Source organism: Sorex fumeus, unplaced genomic scaffold (assembly GCF_029834395.1).
Source record: "Sorex fumeus unplaced genomic scaffold, SorFum_2.1 ptg000034l, whole genome shotgun sequence".
Lineage (NCBI taxonomy): Eukaryota > Metazoa > Chordata > Mammalia > Eulipotyphla > Soricidae > Sorex > Sorex fumeus.
Window position 1 is genome coordinate 39,124,637 of NW_026606091.1, and position 22,597 is coordinate 39,147,233.

Here is a 22,597-nt window from a genome sequence, read left to right on the forward strand (position 1 = left end):
AGAGCTTCATTCATAGACAGAACTAAAATTAGTATGAAATTAGTAGGAAAGCACTGTTTCTTTGTGGGTATAAGTGCCATATTATATGTATTTTTGCGTATTAGTTCTTGTTTGTATATGACATAGGCCTTAGTGTACTTTTCAGTTCTTTTCAATACTGGAGCCATGTTACCTTTTTATAACTTCATTTTATCAGTTACTATTTTTTCACTGCTAATGCCTATATGCTGAGGAATAGAGCAGTGAATTGATCAGTGCATTCATCTCATTTTCATACAATTGGAAAAGCAGGTAATAAAGCCGAATTGTTGCCACATGTAAAAAATGCCAAGTTGTTAAAATAGGGGAGATATGAACTATCCAGAACAATATGATTTTACCATGTTGAAATTTTAGAGTGAATAATCAGGGATTAATCTTGAAGGGTCTAAGGGAACTGGATTGAACCTGGATCGGCCATATGTACGGTGAGCACCTGTAACTAACTCTCCTGTACTACCTCTCTGGCCGCAGAGGTTTCTTGCTTTTTTCAAGTTTTAAGTAGTAATAATGCCACAACGCAAGAAAACATTGGAAAGCTTAATGTAATTTTTTCATTCTTCTGAAGGCGAGTGGGGTCTGGAGATTTAAATTAAACATTCAGAATTTATAATGCTGAATTTTAAATGTCAATGAATGAGCTTTTTCCATGAGACAAAGGTAACAAAATGTTTTTTGTGATGTTTAAATTCCGGTGAGTCATTTTATGGCCACATTTGGCTTAGCACTGTTAATTTTGTTTATGAGTATTTTTCATGATGAATTGTGGCACTGAGGTTGAGGCAAGGAAATAGATTTTTTAATATACAGTAGAAGGAGTAAGGAAAGCTATATTTTCATAGTAAGAAGATAGCCAAATATTTTTTCACATTTTAAAATCTACATTTCTAAGTGACTGTTAAAATGTTTTGAAATTGAAATTGTAGTTTTAATTGATGTCAAATAATACCAGGCTAGAATAAGTACTCAGTGTTTTTTCATAAATTGCTTTTTGTTTTTCCTCAAATTTAATAATTTTTTGAAAGGGACAAACTACTTTGTTTATAGTAACTTTAAATTTCTCTGCAACTGTATTACCTAGATATCACCTACCAAAGAAATTACTTTGTTGAGCAGGCAGAATCGCAGGGTTTATAAGAAAAACGTATTGCTCCTGTTTTAGTTCAATATTTGTTTAAGCTATGATATGTGGTGATTTTTTCAAAATATTTGAAAATAGATATTAACCAATTTTTGAAATTTTATATGATTGTTACATATTATTAATGTATTCTGCATAGGATAGCTCTTACAGAATTTCCTTTTGGTAAGGATCAGAAGGAGGGATTTATGTTTTTTCAGGTTTTGATCTATACTAGTGTGCTCAGGGCTACAAGGGACCATACTGATACATGCATATAGAACTTCATTCTCCTCATGCAGAGGCAGATTAGAGGAGACATAGGGAAAGTGGTAGCATGTCTTGGGCACTTTGGTGGTGGTGAGGAACATTAACTTTGTACATTAAGACTGTCAGCTTTTAACACTATTATAACCATGTTACCTAAAAATAAAAAAAAAATTTTAAAAATAAAAAAAAATTTAATTTAAAAACAGTTTTTTAACTACCCTGTGACCAATAGTATATTATTTACATCGCATGCTGGTTTATTTTAGGGTAGAATCTATAGTTTGAATGCATCCCAGACACCAGAAAAATAATGATGATTTTTTTTCTTTTAAGGTATCGCCAGCTAAAGCAGCAGTGGGAAATGAAAACTGAGGAAGCTGATATATTACAAACCAAACTCCAGCAAAGCTCATATCACAAGCAACAAGAAGAACTAGATGCTCTTAAAAAAATCATTGGTAAGCTGAAAATATATAGCATTTAATCTGTTTATACTGATTACTTTAGGATTTAGAAGATCTCACTCTGTAATATAATAATTTTTAAATTATTACACATTGTTATTGAAGTGGCAAACTTGTACCAATATACAATTGGTCCTCAAATAATGGTATTTTTCCACATTGCTTTTTTGTAATGTTTGGTGACTTAGAATTCTTCAGTTTATGACTGTGAAAGATGGTGCATTAGCATTTTAATTGGCAACTGCCAGATTGCTGGTGAAGTTTGTAATCTTTTTATCATATTTGTCAGAGCTTTCTGTTTCTATTTCAGTGATTTTTTTTGCCCATTTTTGTGTTGTTTATATATTTTTTTAATTTCACCCTTTAAAGTTTTAATTTCTTATAGGTTATCAGCTTTTCACAGATCTTTTGAATTATGTTCTTTTAATGTGGTCTAAAATAATTTTATAGCTGTGTTTTTTCCTAATTATAAGAATCCATCTTATATTCTAATGAAATTACATGGTATTTTTTATTATTTGTTTGTTTTTTAGAACAATATTGCATACCAGTTTCCACAAATATTCTGTAATGAAAGCGGTGTGTGCAATTGTGCAGTAGTTCTGGTTTCTATGCTGTGTCAGTTGTGCCAGCAATGTATTTATTCTGTCCTATTTTATTGTTTAGCCTATTTTTAGATATAATTTTATGTGCCTCTTCCAAAATATGTTCTTACATGGTTTCAATATAAAAGATTCCTTGAATAAAAGTAATGAGCAAAGAGTATAGAATAAACTTGTGTAGGGGAACAAAGCATAAAAGTATATTAAAAAAATGGTTTGTAACTTTTTAATAGGTTGTTAATGGTAGCTATTTTGTAGCTCATATTTATATTACTCAAGAGCATATGATTGTAATTTCTTTATAAATCATTAGGTGACATATATACATGAATGTGTGTGTGTATATATATATGTATATATATATACACACACACATATATATATATATATATAGGCTCTTAGTCAATATCTGAGCTTCCAAATATTTTTTAAATATGGTTGGAGTAATTTTTTTAAAAAGTTGTAGCTGTTAACTTTACAGACCATTTACTTGAATTTGTAAGCCATTACCTGTAACTCAGTACTTGTAAGACTTCATTTAGCCATATTTGCCTACTTTATGATGCAGAGGAAAGTGAGGAAACATTAAAGAACACCAAAGAAGTTCAACAAAAGGCAGAAGAAAAATATGCAATACTAGAGAATAAAATGAAAAATGCAGAAGCTGAAAGAGAGAAAGAACTAAAAGATGCACAGAAAAAACTGGATAATGCCAAAACGAAAGCAGATGCTTCTAGCAAGAAAATGAAAGAAAAACAGCAGGTAGTTTTCCTTAATATGAAAACAGTCTTTTAATATCAGCATAAAGCTGAAAGTGATAGAGTATCATTGACTGACCTTATCACAGAATCTGAAAGTAAAGTTTGTTTCTAAGAAATTAGTTGTCCATCCTAAAAGTCAGTGAAATATATACTTCTTCAAAAATCCTGTACTTGAGTGTCATATTATAGGTTATATTGACTTGTTAATTTTACAGAAAGAGCTAAGTTCCTTGAATGTGTATGGTTAAATGATGTTAAAGGAAAGTGATATATTGACAAAGTGCCACTTAGTTGTAAAGTGGTGGTATCTGATTATATCATTTGAATAGTCCCAGAGCTTGAATTTCACTTAGATGTTTCTGTCTATAGACTATGCTCTCAATCATTGCTCTGTACAGTTTTACTTCAATCTACTTGTCTTTGTGGTCATATGTTTAACCCACATGTGATTCTGTCATTAGACAGTCTTTTTAGTGGTATGAAGTTTCTAGTAGGTTAAAAGAAAATTTAGAAACTAATATCTTGGGGGTGGGAGGGATAAAAATTAAAAAAGGAGAAAAAAAAAGAAACTAATATCTTGACATTGGATGTTCATGTTTTTAAAACAAATTTTACTCATATGTATGTACAGAAGTCTGCCAAGCTTTTTTCTTATGGGAATAGAAACTGGGATCTTAAAAACAGGGATTTCTTTTTCATTTACGGTGGCGTGAAAGCACTTGAGTTTAGTAGGAACTGTCACTGTCACTGTCCTCCCGTTGTTCATCGATTTGCTCGAGCGGGCCCAGTAATGTCTCCATTGGAGACTTTGTTGTTACTGTGTTTGGCATATCGAATACATCACAGGTAGTTTGCCAGGCTCTGCCGTGCGGGCAAGATACTCTTGGTAGCTTGCCGGGCTCTCCGAGAGGGGCGGAGGAATCGAACTCGGGTCGGCCATGTTGGCTGCGTGCAAGGCAGCCCTACCCGCTGTGCTATTGCTCCAGCCCCTTAGTAGGGACTATGGTGTAATATTGTCTTGTGATGGCAGGCAGTGGCAGCAAGCCACGGCTGCATTGATATTTTCATTTTACATTATTTTCAGCCAAGAATGGATTAATCAGGGCATAAGCTTATAAATTGAAAATGGTCCATATCTGATAGAGGAATTTATGCAGAATTCTTTGAATCTCAGAATTCTCCGTATATTTGTCATCATTTTCTTTGGGGTTGGGAGGAGAGGCTTGTTGTGCTATGCCCAGGAATAAGCAAGGGTTACTCTTGGTTCTCTGCTTATTCAGGGCTTATTCCTAGTTGGTCTCAGGGGACCATATGGAGTGCCGGGAATCAAAACCTGGTCAGCCGTGTGCAAGGAAAGCATCTTATCTGCTGTACTGTCTTGCCAGCCCCCCTACCCCCTTGTGTGTGTGTGTGTGTGTGTGTGAGTGTGTGTGAGTGTGTGCGCATGCGCACGTGCGTGTGTGTGTTGTGCGTTTTGGGGGCGCTTGACGACCATATGGGATACCAGGGATTGAACCCGGTCGACCACATGCAAGGCAAACGCCCTACCCACTGTACTATTGATCTGGCCCCTCTGATTATAAGTACAGTAAAGATGACATTTTTTTTTCCCTTCTTAAGAAAACCAGCTTATGTGAGTTTTTAGAAGTTGAGTAAGCGTAACTAAACTGTGAATCTTATTACACAAGAATTTTAATGATTTTGCAGTAGTTAATAGCTAATTCAGTGCCCCCAAATTACTCTTACAGGAAGTTGAAGCTATCACTCTGGAGCTGGACGAACTCAAAAGAGAACATATATCATATAAACAACAGCTTGAAGCTGTAAACGAAGCTATCAAATCCTATGAAGGTCAGATTGAAGAAATGGCAGCTGAGGTAGCTAAAAATAAGGTAAGATATACTGACATTGAAGAAACTCCAAATGGTAACTACCTAGGAAATTTGTTTTGAAGGTGTTTGACTTTAGGAATCTAAAATGAGTACGATCTTAAAAGAGTTCCGAAATACTGCTAATTATTATAGTCTGAGTCTACTTGGAAGACAAAAATGAAAACAGTTTGAGTAGGCAGAGTTTCTGGAAGAAATTTATTAATAACCGAGCTGAGGCAGTGCACCCCTCACAAGGAATAGTCCTGGAAATTTTGCAGTGCTGAGTACTGAATCAGTTAGAGAAGATATAAGTGGGAAAGGGGTGGTGAAGCAGTCAAGAGTTCTAAGGGAAGCTGCCTCCAGAGCTCTATCCTGTGTACATGCCATTTATCTCCCACTGCTCATGCACCTGAGAGACTTGCCTTGAGAAGAAAATACTGGACTCAGGTAGTAAAAGCCCTTTGGTAGAGTAGCCTTTTAGTAATCATCGCAGATGGCAAGGAAGAAACATTTCACTCTCAGAGCAAGGAAATGAAGGGTGAATTTGGAGCTGTCTTCTGCTATGTTTATTTCTTGAGATGAGCATTGTTATGGCATGTTGTGTTTTCAAAATTTAATCTTTCCTCTTGATTTTCTTTGTGATTAAATTTAAGGGTTTCTTTTGTTTGTTTGTTTTGTATATCCAAATCCAAATTAATTGCACATCAGTTCTGACTTTTTTGAAGATAAGGCATCAAAATGCTTCCATAAAATCAAAATGTGCATACTGCTGTTAGGTTATACATTACTCTTCTAGATTCTCTTCTCTTACTTTCTGTAGAAAACTAGATTTAGTTGAAAACTGCTTCCTATCCCATTTAACTAGTATTTCAAATTTTCTCCTGTGTGTGAACTCATTTTCTCCTGTGTGTTAATGTAAAATGTCAAATGATAGGTGACCATCGACTTGTAAATCAGCATTTTTCCAGAAGTTTGTTAATGCTCTCCTAGTGAAATAAATCTCCATGTTGCATTGTTTTTGTATTCTCTTTCTCTTCTGATTACTTACTTCAGGAGGCAGTAAATAAAGCTCAAGAAGAAGTAACCAAGCAAAAAGAAGTGATAACAGCACAAGACAGTGTCATTAAAAATAAGTATTCAGAAGTAGCAAAATATAAGGAGCAAAACAATGATTCACAACTTAAAATTAAGGAACTGGATCACAACATCAGTAAACATAAACGAGAAGCTGAGGATGCTGCTGCAAAGGCACGTTTATAATATTAATTTTCCCCGTTAATCAGAATTCTGCTTTTGGATTATTGAAATATTCTGATTAATATTCAATGAAGACCTGAGGACAAATGGTAGAACTACTGCTTAAAATAATTTTGAGGTTTACAATTAATTATACAAACTGCTTGTCAATGACCATTTTATCAAATGGCACGATAGTTTAAAAACAGGTTTAAGATTTTTTTTTTCTTTTTTGGGGGGGAGGGAGGTCACACCCGGCAATGCACAGGAGTTACTCCTGGCTCTGCACTCAGCAATTACCCTTGGTGGTACTCAGGGGAACCAAACAGGATGCTGGGAATTTGACCTGGGTTGGCCACGTGCAGGGCAAACGCTGTGCCCGCTGTGCTATTGCTCCAGCCCCAGCTCTGAGATTTTTTTTTAAATCAAATAATCAGTAGATTTCATGGAAAGGCCATCTTTTAATTCCAAGATGTTCACAGAACTAATTACCAGCATGTTAGTAATGATAATATTCTTTACCTTGTTTTATGTTGAATAGCGATAGCACAGCGGGTAGGGCATTCGCCTTACAAGCGGCCAACATGGCCGACCCGAGTTCGATTCCTCCGCCCCTCTCGGAGAGCCTGGCAAGCTACCAAGAGTATTGGATATGCCAGACACAGTAACAACAAAGTCTCCAATGGAGACGTTACTGGGCCCGCTCGAGCAAATCGACGATCAACGGGAGGGCCTTTACCTTTACCTATACCTTATGTTGAATATAAAGAACTGAGAAATATATATCAGATGTCACTACTGTCCATTTTGTAGAGTGTAGTCTGATGTTTTATTAAGGAGTTACCTTTCTTTTTGAGATCATTGTACATCTTTTTGGTCATATTTGGGGGGGGGTTCTCTTTTTTTTTTTCTCTTGTCTTTGTATTGCTAAGTGCTTAAACCTGGCTCTGTGCTCAGTGTTCACTCTGAGCAGGTTTGAGGGACTGTATGTGGTACCAGGGATTAAACCAACATCATCCCTGGGCAGGGCAAATGCCTACCTATCTCTAACAAGTACCTGTATCTCTCTCTGTACCCATTGAAAACATTTTTATAGACTTATCATGGAATTGTAATATTTTATTGTTGGTTTTTCATTAGTCAGGTGTTTGTCTTATGGATTCACCAGAATACAATACAATGAAAGCAGACAAATGAACTCACAAGAATTAGATTCTGCCACTGAGAGCCTATCTGAAACAGTTCTTGTAGAAGAAAATCTTCTGACACACCGTAGTTTGCTGGTTCTGACCATTCTGTCTGCCTGATCAAAGAAAGATGGTTGGGGAGGCAGAGACAGAGTTAGTTTTTAGGGTGATTTTAGATTACAAACTGAGAATTAATCAGATAGGATTCTGGATTAAGCATTCATCATCTTGCCAAATCTGTAGCTTCGGTGTTCCTGTAAGAATTTTAACATTTTGACTGGAGACATAGTACAGTGGTTCTGTCACTTGTCTCACATGTTAAGATTCCTTGAGCATAGTCATAGGTAGCCAAGCCCCAAAAGCCCCAAGAAACATTTCTAACTTTCACAAGTTGTTTTTGAAGGACTCCGTTAAATCTTAAAGAACTTCATCTGATTTTTATGTCATTCTATTACAGAAATTTTACATATGCATAAAAAATTCTCCAGGTTGGCTCTTCTGATTTATAAGTAATAGAAACGATAGCACAGCTGCGGCCGACCCGAGTTTGATTTCTCCACCCCTCTCGGAGAGCCTGGCAAGCTACCGAGAGTATCTCGCCTGCATGGCAAAGCCTGGCAAGCTTCCTGTGATGTATTCGATATGCCACAAACAGTAACAACATTACTGGTGCCCGCTCGAGCAAATCGATGAACAACGGGAGGACAGTGCTACAGGATTTTTTTTTTCTCCTATACAATCTATTACTTTCTAAAGTATGTCCACTGGATAAAAAATATTCATACCTGTCAACAGTGAACCTTATTGTTTCAAATGAGTCATTGGTGGCTCTTCAAAATAGTCTTAAATTTAAATATTCTTAAATATTTAAGAGACTTATTTTTAAATGTTGCAATAATAGGTATCCAAAATGTTGAAAGATTATGATTGGATTAAAGCTGAAAAGCACCTCTTTGGCCAACCGAATAGTGCTTATGATTTCAAAAATAATAACCCCAAAGAAGCTGGTCAGAGACTGCAAAAGTTGGAAGAAATGAAGGAGAAATTAGGCAGAAATGTCAACATGAGAGCTATGAATGTACTGACAGAGGCTGAGGAGCGGGTAAGTCATTTTGGATGATTGACTGCTTCCAAGTATAACCCCCAGAGGCAGTTAGAGTCAACCTCTTGTTTACAGTCTATCGATAATCCCATTTTCCCTATGTATTTTCTTTAAAAAGAACTTGTTTTTACATCATCCGTAGTTCTACTTTTAATAAATTACCTATTGCCATAAATATGTTCACTACTTTCCTTATTCTCGGTTTAAATATAAACAACACTCTTTGATCATGTTAACTCCTCACAGTTCTATGATTTCTTATATTTGGAGGTCTGATAAATAGGATAATCTGCTGTTTCTTTGCCTGTAATTCTATAACCACTGTACACTAGAATCATTCAATAGATAATGGTTAACATTCTCACATAATCATTGTTTTACTAACTGGAAAATCTGCAGCATCTATGTTTTATTTTAACGCTTTATTACTGGATAATATTACCCATTTCCTCTCCCCTAGCAAAACTTTCAGTCTGCCATGTCACTAAAGCATTCCAACGGAGAAAGCCGTCCCTATCCTGAGACTCCCATAGAGAATAACACTCAAATCTTGCAAATTCTATGTACATTTGAGTATTAGTTAGAATATATGTAGGTTATGAACTCAAGTATGTTGAAAATTTTGGTTATACTATTTGTTTAAGAAAAATTTGTTTATACAGTTATTGACATAAGATTGTACAAAGAATATATTTTAGATAGCAAAGAGTTGAATATGTAAACATTTTGATATTGCTTTATAGCAGAGTTCCTGCTGGCTTACTTCCTCTTTTAAAACGGCAGTAAAAGAAGTATTTGTAGAAGGAAACCTTTGGCTTGAATTTGGACTGCAAAATATAACTGGGCCTACAAGTTTTTAAAAAGAATTCAGCTCTCTTCTTTTTCTTGGATATTAGTGGTTTGTTATTGAACAGTACATACATGGCTTGTACAAAATACATACAAACTAATCAGTACGTACATGGCCTCTACAAAATACATACAGACTGCTGTATTTTGTGTCAGTGCCTATAACAAACTAAGTGGAACTTTGCAGAGAATTAAGATACAGATAATCCTTACAGTAGAGAGTCAGCAAGGAAACTAGCAGCAGCATAGTTTTGTTGTTTGTTTGTTTGTTTTAAAGGAGAATTTGAAACCACTTTAATATGTGAGGTTTTGGGTTAAAGGGTTTTTTTGAAAGATTTTTCTTCCAGTCATGGTAATTATCTCAATGTCTTCACTGAAAAAAAAAAATGTTATTTAGTGATTTCTACTTTAAACCAGGGCAAGTCATTTTGAAGGTGTGATGTTTGAGCTGCAACTTGAGGCCCTGTCATAATGGGTACAGGGAAAGTGGGTCTATGAACAGGGGACGCACAGATGCGTGTGCCCTAAGAGCTGGCAGTAGAGGACTGTAGGCTGGGAAAGAGAAAGATGCTGTAAAATAAGAAAAATAAGAAATATTGGATTCTCTGCTATGACTGATTTTAAGTAAAAATGCATGCACAGCTGCTTTTATTTGTGTTAAAGATGATATAGAGGGGGGAGACTTGGGTGCTATAAAAATTTCAGGGTCTTGTCCTATGAATTCTGAGTGACAGTAAGTGAATTTTCCATATAGGTGACATGCCACCCTTATACTTTGCTTTGTAATATAACTCTAAAAATAGTCCATTTTTCTGGTAAACGGAAATATATATGTTATACACATTTGTCATATATGTAGATAGGTGTATATATTACATAGATTTTTTTAAAGGAACCTCTTATTCCTGACAATTCTGAATGTCAAGAAAATTTATTCTCAGTTAAGTATCCTTTCTTATTTTGTTAGTATAATGACTTGATGAAAAAAAAAAGAATCGTAGAAAATGACAAATCCAAAATCCTTGCAACTATTGAAGACCTTGACCAGAAGAAAAACCAAGCCCTCAATATTGCCTGGCAAAAGGTAATTGAAATAAAAATATTATCATTTATTCTGCATGAATAAAGAACAAAGAACGTAGGTCTGTACTCTGAGATTTAAAATGGCAGATTTCTGTTTGAATGAGAAATGTGGGGTTTGTCCTTTTAGACTTGACTACCAGCTTATAAAGGGAAGTTTGTTACTGTATCATACTCATGGTCTACTTCTCTGGTTCCTAAGTTTTAACTTTCTAGATTGCTCTATTTATCATCCTTGTTTGCTAGGTCTTGTGTTACCTTTAAAAGGGGCACAATCTTGACCTCTGTCTTTTGTTTTTAAAAGAAATATATTGTCTAATTTCTGCGATACCCCATTCTTTGCATGAAATAGAAATACTATCAATTTCACACGGGAAATTGATTACTGGAAAATCCCTAGTATAATTCATTACCCTCTATTTTCTTACCTTTTTATAGCAAAATCGGTGTAAATGCATTGCAGAATTCATAAATAATTTTCTTTAATTGGGGGAAGGAAGGCAGTATTGGGCTGTACCTGGTGTTCACGACTTTCTTTCTCTTACGCTCAAGGATCACTCTGACAGTGCTTGGGGAACCATATGCAATGCAAGGGCTTGTACTGGGGTCAGCTGTTGCAAAGGAAGCAGCTTAACCCCTGCTCTAACTTTCTAGGTCTCTGCAGGGCTTTTTTTTCTTTAGCAAGGGTAATTAGTTATAAATCAAGTAGATTCTCTGCTTGTTATTTTACATTAATTATCCTCAAATATTTCCCTACCTTTGATCACTGTATCACTGTATCACTGTCATACCTTTGATAGTTACCCTAATTTTATGGATTTTATCAAACTTAAGTGAAATATTCCAAAATCATATAGGCAAAATATAGAAATGTGAGCTGTCTTTTTCTAATTAGAACCAAAATTAAAGTTGCCTTTTGTTGTTAGCTGTTGCTACTCTGGTTGCTTTTTAAGATTTGGGGAATAGACCTGAAGATTTGCTTTTCTTTTACTGTGCTCTTATGCAACAAAACCCCACTTCTATTTTGTTCTATAATAAGTTTTGGCAGATTTTAAGGTTTTGTTTTTTTTTTTTTTAACTTTCTGGGCTACATATATATTCCTTTTAGGATATTTCTTTAGTTAGGTAGAAGCTTTTTTTCAAAAGATTACAGAGTTATTATACCATTTAATATTTAGCAAGTGTTTGATTACAGTTTAACTGGACACAAGCCCGTTTTCCTCCTTAATTCTGTAGAAACTTTATTTCTAGTCATGGTTTCCCCTTAAGCCATCTTGCTTTTTGGTTTAATTCTCTATCTCCTGTTTTATTTGTCTCTTTTTAAATTTATGCAAAGAAATTACATTTTCTGCTACAATATGCCAGTTTAACACTGGATTTGAGAGGGTTTTTTCTGTTTATCTCATGGATTCTGCATTTAGTGCAAGGACACATTTTTCTTTTATACACTTAACCCCAATTTCCATGGTTCTCCAAAAACAAGTAAATTTACTGAGTGCTTGTTATACGGCAAGCTCTACCTTACACGAATTTTCTCATTTAATCTTGGTAATAACTACAATGGCATCATGTACTACCTCCTGACTTCAAGAAAATGTGATTCTCAAGACAGGATATGTCAGTCACTAGTTGTATGTTTTCTTCGTGGATTTCATCCAGCTCTGTGAATTTAATTCATTTTCTCGCCAGGATGGAGTTGTATTCCTCCTCACTTATTCTCCTTTGAAAAGATTTCTACATGGGACGGGAGAGGGTTCATATTTAACTGTTTATGTTACTATATGGTAAAGACGTGTGTACGATTAATTAAAATTTTACAGTCTGTCATTAGCTCTTTTTTCCACTTGAAAAATAGAAATTGAAGAAGAACCTAGGTTGTTAAAAAGTGTTTTGAGATCTTCCATCATTCCTAAGGAGATAATAGGAGAGACAGTAGGGGCTTTTTTTTCCATTATGCTAAGTCTTGCCTGACTAAGTTCCTTAGTAAATCTGTATCCAGATGCACCGCTTGTGTTTAGGGATTTACTGTTAGCATAAATTAGCACTGTACCACTGTCCTCCCATTGTTCACCGATTTGCTTGAGCGGGCCCAGTAACGTCTCCATTGTGAGACTTTGTTGTTACTGTGTTTGGCATAGCGAATACGTCATGGCTTTGCCGTGCAGGCGAGATACTCTCGGTTGCTTGCCTGGCTCTCTGAGAGGGGCGGAGGAATTGAACTCGGGTCAGCCAGGTCAGCCACATGCAAGGCAAACACCCTACCCACTGTGCTATCCCTCCAGCCCAAAGCATAAGTTATAGGTGGATTTATACTTGATTTTATAAATCTGTATTTGAGTTTACAAATTTCCTTAGAAAAAATGAATGCTAATACTTATCTTTGTGTGTGTACAAGCTCTTAAATTTGCTGAACTCAACAAGAATGTTAAATAAAATATGTAAGAAATTTGAACTCTCAAATTTATTATGTCTTTGAAAGTAACTAAATTTCCAAATCATTGATCAAGTGTATATGTATATATAAAAATCACCCATTTGCCACCTACCTAAAATATGAATGTGTGGCATCATGTTTATAGTCAGACATTCTCTTCAGCCTTTTTCTCTTGAAGTCCAATTCTATTTCTATCTCCTCTTTGACTATGTGAATAAACATACAGAAGAAACATTCAACACTTTGACTAGTTCTACATCTGGCTGTTTGGTTTTGTGCATCATTTTCTCTTGAACCTCACTAGTCTTAAACCTTTCAAATTTACTGGTTTTTAAAATTTCACCAGTAAATTAAGGTTTTTTTGTTTTTGTTCTTTTTTTTTGCTTTTTTGGGTCATACCCGGCATTGCACAGGGGTTACTCCTGGCTCATGTACTCAGGAATTACTCTTGGTGGTGCTCGGGGAACCATATGGGATGCTGGGAATCGAACCTGGGTTGGCTGCATGCAAGGCAAACGCTGTACCCGCTGTGCTATCGCTCTAGCCCCAGTAAATTAAGTTTTTAAAATTAAATTACACTTTTTAATTTTTTTAACTAAGCTTAATTTCTTAATTTTGGTGACCTTTTAAATTTACTGGAATTTAAGTTTAATCCAAATTCTATCATCATACTATCTGATTCCCCCCCCCAATTTTTTTTTTTTTTTCAAAAAACTCTAGATAGCATTTATGCAAAAGATCATTTTCACTCTGATTTTCTTCTTCCAAATAAAAATTCTCCTATGTTACTTGTATTTATGTGTACTGTCTCTGAGGTTACCTACAGTATTGTCTATGTGTTTAATGTTAGGTATAGTCACTAGTTCCCCTGGAAGTCAGAGAAGACTCAGAAAACTGTTTCCATAAAGGGGTAAATAATAAATGTTTCTGGTTTTGTGCACCGTATAGTTTCTGTTGCAGTGATTAGATTAGTGTAATGGTAGCCTTAGACAAATGATAAGCAGATGGGCATTACCAAATTTATCATATGGATCTAATTTACCAGTCCCTGAGTTAGAGTAACAGACAGCAAATTATATCATGCTGGGTTAAAAACATACATATCAACTTATGATTCTTCTTGGAAAATTCATTTTATTTTTGTCCAGGTGAACAAAGACTTTGGATCTATTTTTTCTACTCTTTTGCCCGGTGCTAATGCGATGCTTGCACCACCAGAGGGGCAAACTGTGTTGGATGGTCTGGAGTTCAAGGTTGCTTTAGGAAATACTTGGAAAGAAAATCTAACTGAACTTAGTGGTGGTCAGAGGTGAGTCATCCCCCTTAACATATTTTTCTTTATTCTTTTTACTCCATTATGGTTGTTAATTTCATTGCCTCCCAGTTTTATTTCAGTTGTGTTTTGCTCTAGCTGTCCTTACATGTAGAATGTAAGCACAGTGCTGTGTAACAACAGGAATCTTGATTGAGAACATCCCATTTCAAAGGTAGTCAACAAAGGAATCATAAAAGTGAGCAACTAGAGTGTTAACATCTGTAACAAGCACTGTTTTCAGACTCCGGAAAATGACTTTCCCTGTAGTCTGATGCCGTGGAGATCAAAGAAGCCAGCGGAGCCCAGAGTTCATCTGAGCTCTCGCCTGGGAGCATCGCAGGCACAGGAGAGGAACCAACACAGGTAACAGCTGTCTCAGTACAGTCAGGAAAGAACTTTGGATGATCCCAGTGAACTATAATATATGGATGAGATTGTAATAACTGATGTAATTGTAATACTAAACATACGCTTGGCACAGTTAACTAGAATATAGGCCTTAAGGTAACTTAGCTGTTCTGCAGAACAAAACCCAACATTCTAGAAAAGAATGACATTTTCCCCCTGGAAAAGCCTGTGTTCTCTCTTGAATGCATCTCTCTATCTCTACCCTCATTTCTCTAGGTAATCTCTTAGACTTACTTCAGAGACTCTTAGAACATGTTCAGCAATTTCTAGACAGAAATCAAGAAAACATGACTGGAGAAAATTCATTGGAAACAGACCACGGAATGTAATGAAAGATGATGAAACTAGCACACAGAGTACTTAGAGAGATTTAAGAATTAAGTTAGTTTTAAGAATGAAGGCTTTCTCCTGCCTTCTGAAAATGGAGCATTGCTTTTTGGTATAATTTGGTAGCTTTGTTTTTGGATAAAGGGATTGGAACTTTTTTCCCTAGAACTTTATGTAAAAGCATTCCCAGTGTCCCCCCCCCCCCCCCCCAAGTGGTCCAAAAAGTACTCCAAGTCATATCAACTAGAAGCACTATACTTTCAGAAAATGGGCTGGGCTGGGCTGGGGGTTGGGGGGACCTATATATAAGGGGTAAAGGTAATGAAAGACATAGTAGCTATTTTTTAATGATCAAGAACTTTGAAGGTAAAAGCTTTGCCTCATGAAATACCACCGCATGAGATTGATAGTATCTATAGAAAAAAACAGCGTGTCACAGGTTAGGCCGTCAGATCTGTTCAAGCTAAACAAAGACCATACGTTCCTATGAGACATATAGAGTAGTCTGACTTGGAGTTCCAAAAAATTTAAAAATTGATTAAAGCATTGTCTCTAAAGTTTTGAGATTTGATAAGTTCTCTAAACCCAGACAGAGGTTTGAGTTCACTGAGTCCTGGCTAGAATGAATTCTTGAAGTCTCACCCCATCCCCCAAACCCCTCTCCCACCCATTTCACCACACTTACAAACACACATGCACTTGAGAGCAACCTCTGCCAGGAGACTAGGAAGGAGTAACCCTAAGCATTACTGGGTGTGACCAGAAAAAAATACCAAGACAAATAGAAAGTTTTTGTTCAGAAGTCTAGAGTCAGGGCTAGAGAGATAGCACAGTGGTTTAAGGTGCTTGCCCTGCATGCAGCTGATCAGGGTTGATCCCTGGTAACGCGTATGGTCCCCAACCCCCTCCAGGAATGATTTCTGAGTGCAGAGCCAGGAGTAAGTCTTGAGTACATCCATATGTGACCCCAAAACCAAAACAAACAAAAAGACCCCGAATTCTAGAGTCAGTTTTTAACTATCTGTAGCTTTCTATAAAAGAAAAATACCCAGAATTCTTGGATTCTACAATTGTAGGAAATATCAGTATGTTTTTCAGAAAAACAAAAACTGGAAGAATTTGATTCCAGTAAAACTAAATTCCTAAATATTTTTAAAGTTGAGATAGCTGTTTTGCTGTCTGTTAACCAAAATTGATTTCACAGTTTAGATTGCAGCATCTTGACTGTTTTGCCAGAACATAAAAAATGTAGATATTTTTCTTAGAGGTTTTAAAAGTGATTTTAGTGTGATATATAATTATCTTTAAGATTTACCACTAATTTAGCATAACAGTCTAACTTGATGAGCTTGCTTTTTCAGTTTTTTTTTTAATTTGGCATTTTAAATATTTGGCATAAAGACAATGAAAAATAATTTTAGGTTACTTCAGTTCCATGACAATTTCATGTTGACTTTTCACTGTTCCATTCATTTCCTTTGCTGTTAATTTTGGTTTCATTTTTTTAAAACTCCCTTGGGTGCACATAATTTTCCTTCCATTTATGTGTTTCTTAATACTTTATTGAAATGCAGGAAGCTTTGGATTGACTAGTGCTGAATACCAGAAATCCAGAAATAGAATAACATATTTTAAGGTAGCACCGTAGCACTGTCGTCCCATTGTTCATTGATTTGCTCAAGTGGGCACCAGTAATGTCTCACAACAAATTGTGAGACTTGTTACTATTTTTGGCATATCAAATACATCACAGGTAGCTTGCCAGGCTTTGCTGTTTGGGCGAGATACTCAGTAGCTTGCTGGGCTCTCCGAGAGGGGCAGAGGAATAGAACCCAGATTGGCTGCATGCAAGGCAAATGCCTTACCCACTGTGCTATCGCTCCAGCCCATATTTTAAGGTACAGAATAAATGTTTCAAGTGTTATATTTTTATTCTCTTTTATTAGTTGGACAATAAGATTGCAAGAGTTTAATTTCTTTACAGCAAATGATGAAGAAATTGCCTTTAAAGGGATTATTAGAAGAGAACTGAAAAAGAGCTGTGGGAATCTAAGAGTGACCATAATTTACTCTTGAGTTTTAAATAAGTTTTATTACTTAGGGTTCTCTAGAGAATTGAAACTAATAGAATTTATATATAGGAATAAATTTTTTATAAGAATTGACTCATGTATGAAGTCCCACAATTTGCAGTGTGCAAGTTGGAAATCCAGTGAAACTAATGGTGTAATTCAGTTTTGAGTCTGAAAGCTGTAGAGCCAGGGAAACTGATGGTACAGGTTCCAGTCTTGGTGTAAGCGTCTGTGAACCAGGAGTCCTAAAGGCAGAGTTCCCACATCCCAGCTGAAGCAGGCAGGCTGAGTGGTTCAAATTCGTCCCTCTGCCTTTTTTTTTCCTTTTAATGAATCACCACAAGATACAGTTACAGACTTACAAATTTGCATAATTATGTTTTGGTCATACAGTGTCCATTCTCCGTCATCAATGTTTCCAGTATCCCTCCCACCACCACCCCCTTTTCCCCACCTGCCTCTGTGGCAGGCACATTCCCTCTTTCTCTCTTTCTGGGTGTTATGGTTTACAACACAGGTCCTCTACTTTTCATTTCGGTTCAGCCCCTTAGGATTGGATGGTGTGCACCCCACACTTGGAAGGCCAACTACTGTACAATTCAGATGTTGATTTTATCCAGACACATACCTAGAAGTAATGTTGTTTTGTTACTGACCTCCCATATAGTGCTTAGGGATTCCCTGGGTATTTGGCCAACTCAACTGGGTGGTTCGAGGCTGGTGCCCCATGATGCTCTGCTGCTTGGCTGTTGGTGCAACCCCGCTGTGCTCAGGGGCGCCTCAGGCTCTAGCTAGCATTGCTTGGTGGACCAGGACGTGCTTGGACCCAAACTCAGGGTCCCTGAGTACCCCTGACCACTGCATTATCTTTCCAGTTCTCCAAATCATATTTTAACTAAATGTCTGGGGCACCTTGATTGAGTCAGTTTGGCTCATAAAAGTAACTACTATATAAAGTTTGTTTGAACTTTTGAAACTATGAAGTATTTAAAGTTGTAGTCCATAATATACTAACCCTTCTCATTGGTGCCAGTAATGTCTGCACATGTTGTTTATACCTCAACGGCCACATAGAGATCTAATTAGCATTTGAGGAAGGACAGAGAAAACATTGAATGAAACTAACGTTCTTTTTTTTCAATATAGGTGCCAAAAATAGTGTCATGTTTTATTTGACTACAAACATGCTTGAAATTTTTGAAGAGAAAAAGTAGAAAGCAGAAGTGCGGAAGTTTAATACTTGATTCTTCTCATTAACACTCAGCTAAATAAATCTTACACTACTTGAAATAACATTTCAAATTTGATTTGATTTTAGGGGGCCTGCCTGAGGGTGTCCCATCCAGTGTTATGTGAGAGTTACCGACAGTTCTGTATCACTCCCGGAACCATAACATGTCATTGAGTGAACTAACATTTTTCTGGCCACCAGAGCAGATTTGATTCAGTGTTTCCTAGAGCTTACGCAGCCTTGTTTTTAACGTTCATCATAGGTCTTTAGTGGCTTTGTCACTAATATTGTCCATGCTCCTCTTCAAACCTGCTCCAATTTATATCCTGGATGAGGTGGATGCAGCCTTGGATCTGTCTCATACCCAGAATATTGGACAAATGCTGCGTACCCATTTTACACATTCTCAGGTAAGAATTGGAAAGTAAGTCCTAAGTACAGTATTACTTTAAACCTTAAAGGTAGCACTGTAGCACTGTCCTCCTGTTGTTCATCGATTTGCTCGAGTGGGCCCAGTAATGTCTCCGTTTTGAGACTTGTTGTTACTGTGTTTCGCATATCAAATATGTCACGGGGAGCTTACCAGATTTTGCCATGCAGGTGAGATACTCTCAGTAGCTTGCTGGGCTCTCGAGAAAGGCGGAGGAATCGAATCTGGCTTGGCCGGACTGGCGGCTTGCAAGGCAAATGCCATACCGCTGTGCTATCGCTCCAGCCAAAAAATGCATCTCCCCAATATACTTATCACTAGGTCCCGACAAACCAGAGATAATAAGCTTGACTGATTTCCATAATTGAAACAAAAAAACTTGGTTGATTGGAAGTTCTTTGAGAGCACTATTTTTGTTTGATCATTGTGTAATTATAACCCAAACATGAAAGTTTATAACTTTCTCAAGGTGATTCAATAAAATAAAAAAGAGAGCACTATTTTATAAAGTGAGAGAACTAGAAAAGCTTTAGCCATTATATTACAAAGGAAAAGAAAAATGTGAAAAGAGTAAAGATTTAGAAGAAAATGACATTCAATTCCCAATTCTGCTAAAGATATAAATATCAGACTTGATAATTTAGTAGTGATATAAGCTTGATATACCTCGCTTCATCTTACAATACACTATTAGGAAAAGTTATTGACAGCTTAACTTAAGTCAGTGTTTTCCAAATTAACAAAGCACTGTTCTTGACAAAACATACTTATATGTAAATATATGTGTGTGTAGCTAGAAAGAGTAGACACATTATAGGAATTTACTACTTGGAGAAAGATGGAAGCTCTTATTACAAAAATAGTTGTGTTAATATGAATTAAGTCACCGAAGATATGAAACCATTAGATTTTACAAATTTTCTATGAATATTTAGTTTTATCTCTCATACTGTCATTCAGTCACTTTTACCCAGAGATGTATCTATCCCCTGCATTTTCTATTTCCTTCATTCAGCATGTTTAAGAACAATTAAGATTTTACCCATATAAGGCTGTCCTTGCCTAACTTTTAGGAATAACAAAATATGGTCAGAGAGATGGTCCAAGGGCTACAGGGCGCAGGTAGCTGACCCTAGCTAGATCCCTGGACTTCCCTGCAACAACAGAGAAGCCAAGTAATCCCTGGTGCCCCCGGCCGAAGCAGCACCGAAACCTACGATGAACTGCTGGCTGAGAACCCTGGAGATCACCTGTTAGCTGCAAGACACCACAACTTCACGCCTCCCACCCCCCACTGGCATTACAGTTGTAGCAGGAGTCTAATTTTTTCATAATTTAAAATAAATTCAATATTAATATAATTAATTTCTGTAGTGAGGCTGCCTGTGGGTACAGAATCAAAACAGAACTTATTGATCTGTGACTGCAAAATATGGTGTATGGATCATAAAATTCTGGGGGCCTCCTTTATCATAGTTAGAATTATATATTTATACTGGCAGTCCAGGGGCAGGTAACAGTGAAGTGCTCTGTTTCCTTTATTATACAAATATTTCATTTGAGTTACTAGCAGTGCCATAGGCACTTGAAGCCTTCTTTGATATTAAAATAACAGAGGGAAGGATTTCACGAGGGTGTTTATGTTAGCAACATGCAGTCAAGCAGCTGGGTAGTAAACTGGGGGTTTGAAACACACCGGGTAAAATTATTAGATTCCTAAAGTAATATAGAAAGCTAGAAGTCTTTTAAGTACCTAATGTAATTATTTGTTATGTGAATTTCAGGGTTAGGTTTTTTTATTTTGTTTTGTTTTTTTTTTTTCTGTCTGTTTGTTTAATTCTTGTTGAGGTCACAACTGGTGGTGCTGAGATCATAACTTTTTTTGTTTGTTTGTTTCCCCCCTTTTTCCTTAAGTTCATTGTGGTGTCTCTAAAAGAAGGAATGTTCAACAATGCAAATGTCCTTTTCAAAACCAAGTTTGTGGATGGTGTTTCTACAGTTGCCAGATTTACTCAGTGTCAGAATGGAAAGGTAAAGGAAGCAAAATCCAAAGCCAAAGGACACAAATGATTGCCGTCAAACTTTTAAGTACAGATTAATTCTTTACCTTGGCCGATGTTTTAAGGAATTTGGATTTATCTAATTTGTTTATTTAAAAAATTAGTGTTATTTTGTTACTTAACCCAGGTTTTCTCTTTCCTTTTTATCACTTACATGAGCAGAGAATTGCTTATTAGTGTAATTAGTCCAATTAATGTTATTGTGATTTCATATGTATATACATAAATCAACGAATGTCTTTTATTATATGAGTCTTCTATATTTTAATGTCCTGAGATACCTGCTTGGTGGTCAGTTCTATTTCTAAAGGCAAAAAATAAAAAGAACCTGATAAAATTAAATTCACTATCACCCCATTGTTCGTCGATTTGCTCGAGCGGGCGCCAGTAATGTCTCCATTTGTCTCTGTCACATGCTAGTGTAGTGTAGCCCGATGGCATATTGGGGGCTCTTTCAGGGTCAGGGGAATGAGGACCATCATCGTTACTGTTTTTGGCATATCGAGTATGCCATGGGTAGCTTGCCAGCCTTTTTCGTGCGGGCGGGATATTCTTGGTAGCTTGCCAGGCTCTCCGAGAGGGATGGAGGCTTTTGGGGTAGCATCTAATAACCTTTACAGGTGTTCCCAGTCAGGTATATATGAGGGCAGGATACTCGGTAGCCTGCTGGGTTCTCTGAGAGTGAGAACGAGAAAATAAGAGGTCCAGGAGCTTGGTTTTATAGTCTCTGGATCCTGGCCGTTGATGGGGTTACCTGGCAGTTGGTGGGTGTAGTGTCTAGGTACTGGAAAATGGGGAATCTGGGTGGAGGAGGCCCAGTCCCGAACTGAACAGGCTTGGAGATCTCAGCCCTGGGTCCCACACACCTGGGCTCCTCTGCTGGCTCCTTCATGCGTGAGGCTCGTCCTAGCGTGTGGAGAGTGGTCTCAGCGTGGCTTTGGCTGGGTTCCGGAGGTCTTCAGCTGCCGGGGCTCTGCTCAGGGCGGAGAGGGAAACTCAACCTGTCCCCCTCCAAGGGGCCCCGTTGAGGACAGCCAGGCACAGGGACAGGAGACGCTGCGTTGTTTAATATTTAATGATTTAATATGAAATTAAATTATAGCAAAATATAGCTGACAGCTTTTTAGCTAAATTCCTAAAGTATGATACATATTTTCTGTTGCTAATAAAGTCATTCTGGTAAAGAACACATTTTTTTAAAAGTACCTGGACCACCAGAGGGAAGTCAAAGGAAGCCATAAGTTCTTTGAGGGCACAGTGGTTTCATTCCCTTATGTAGATATATAGATGGAAAATGATCTTAATAAGTTTCCCTCATTTTAATAATGTTTCTATATACTTTAGTAATGTGTCTCTATAACCTGAAGGTTTGTTGTGATTTTTTTTTCAAATCTTCAAGTATTTTCATAGAAGCTTGAGTGGAGGCTGGTCTCTGCAAATATATATTTTCAAAGATTTGTTACCCTCTTTAATCAATAACAGTCTATTAGAGTGTGAGAAAGTAGGAGCTCCTTGACTAAATCAAATTATCTTTTTTCTTTCTGTTTATGTACATATGTAAATATTCTTCTATTCTGCTGAAAGAACTCACAATTTGTTGATGGTTGTCAGATTTCTTAGTGCCATCTGCTTCCTACTCCAGAGGAATGAAGTTTTGTTAAGAACTCAAAAGATGGAACTGACACACACTATAAGAATACTCTTAATCATCCTAGGTACATTACCAGAACACTGTTTCC

At 36.7% G+C, this 22,597-nt stretch overlaps 1 protein-coding gene across 1 annotated transcript in view; it reads left to right on the plus strand.

Annotated features, from left to right (window-relative positions):
- SMC2 (structural maintenance of chromosomes 2) overlaps nucleotides 1-21,165 on the plus strand; it is a 41,756-nt gene extending 20,591 nt beyond the window's left edge. The window contains exons 17-25 of the mRNA XM_056117114.1: nucleotides 1,763-1,887; nucleotides 3,064-3,257; nucleotides 5,005-5,148; nucleotides 6,181-6,375; nucleotides 8,452-8,652; nucleotides 10,469-10,585; nucleotides 14,164-14,324; nucleotides 18,631-18,778; nucleotides 20,713-21,165. Of these exons, the coding sequence (XP_055973089.1) occupies nucleotides 1,763-1,887; nucleotides 3,064-3,257; nucleotides 5,005-5,148; nucleotides 6,181-6,375; nucleotides 8,452-8,652; nucleotides 10,469-10,585; nucleotides 14,164-14,324; nucleotides 18,631-18,778; nucleotides 20,713-20,868 (1,441 nt within the window). The 3' untranslated portion in view covers nucleotides 20,869-21,165. The remainder of the gene's footprint in view (nucleotides 1-1,762; nucleotides 1,888-3,063; nucleotides 3,258-5,004; nucleotides 5,149-6,180; nucleotides 6,376-8,451; nucleotides 8,653-10,468; nucleotides 10,586-14,163; nucleotides 14,325-18,630; nucleotides 18,779-20,712) is intronic.
- The last annotated feature ends 1,432 nt before the right edge of the window (nucleotides 21,166-22,597 follow it).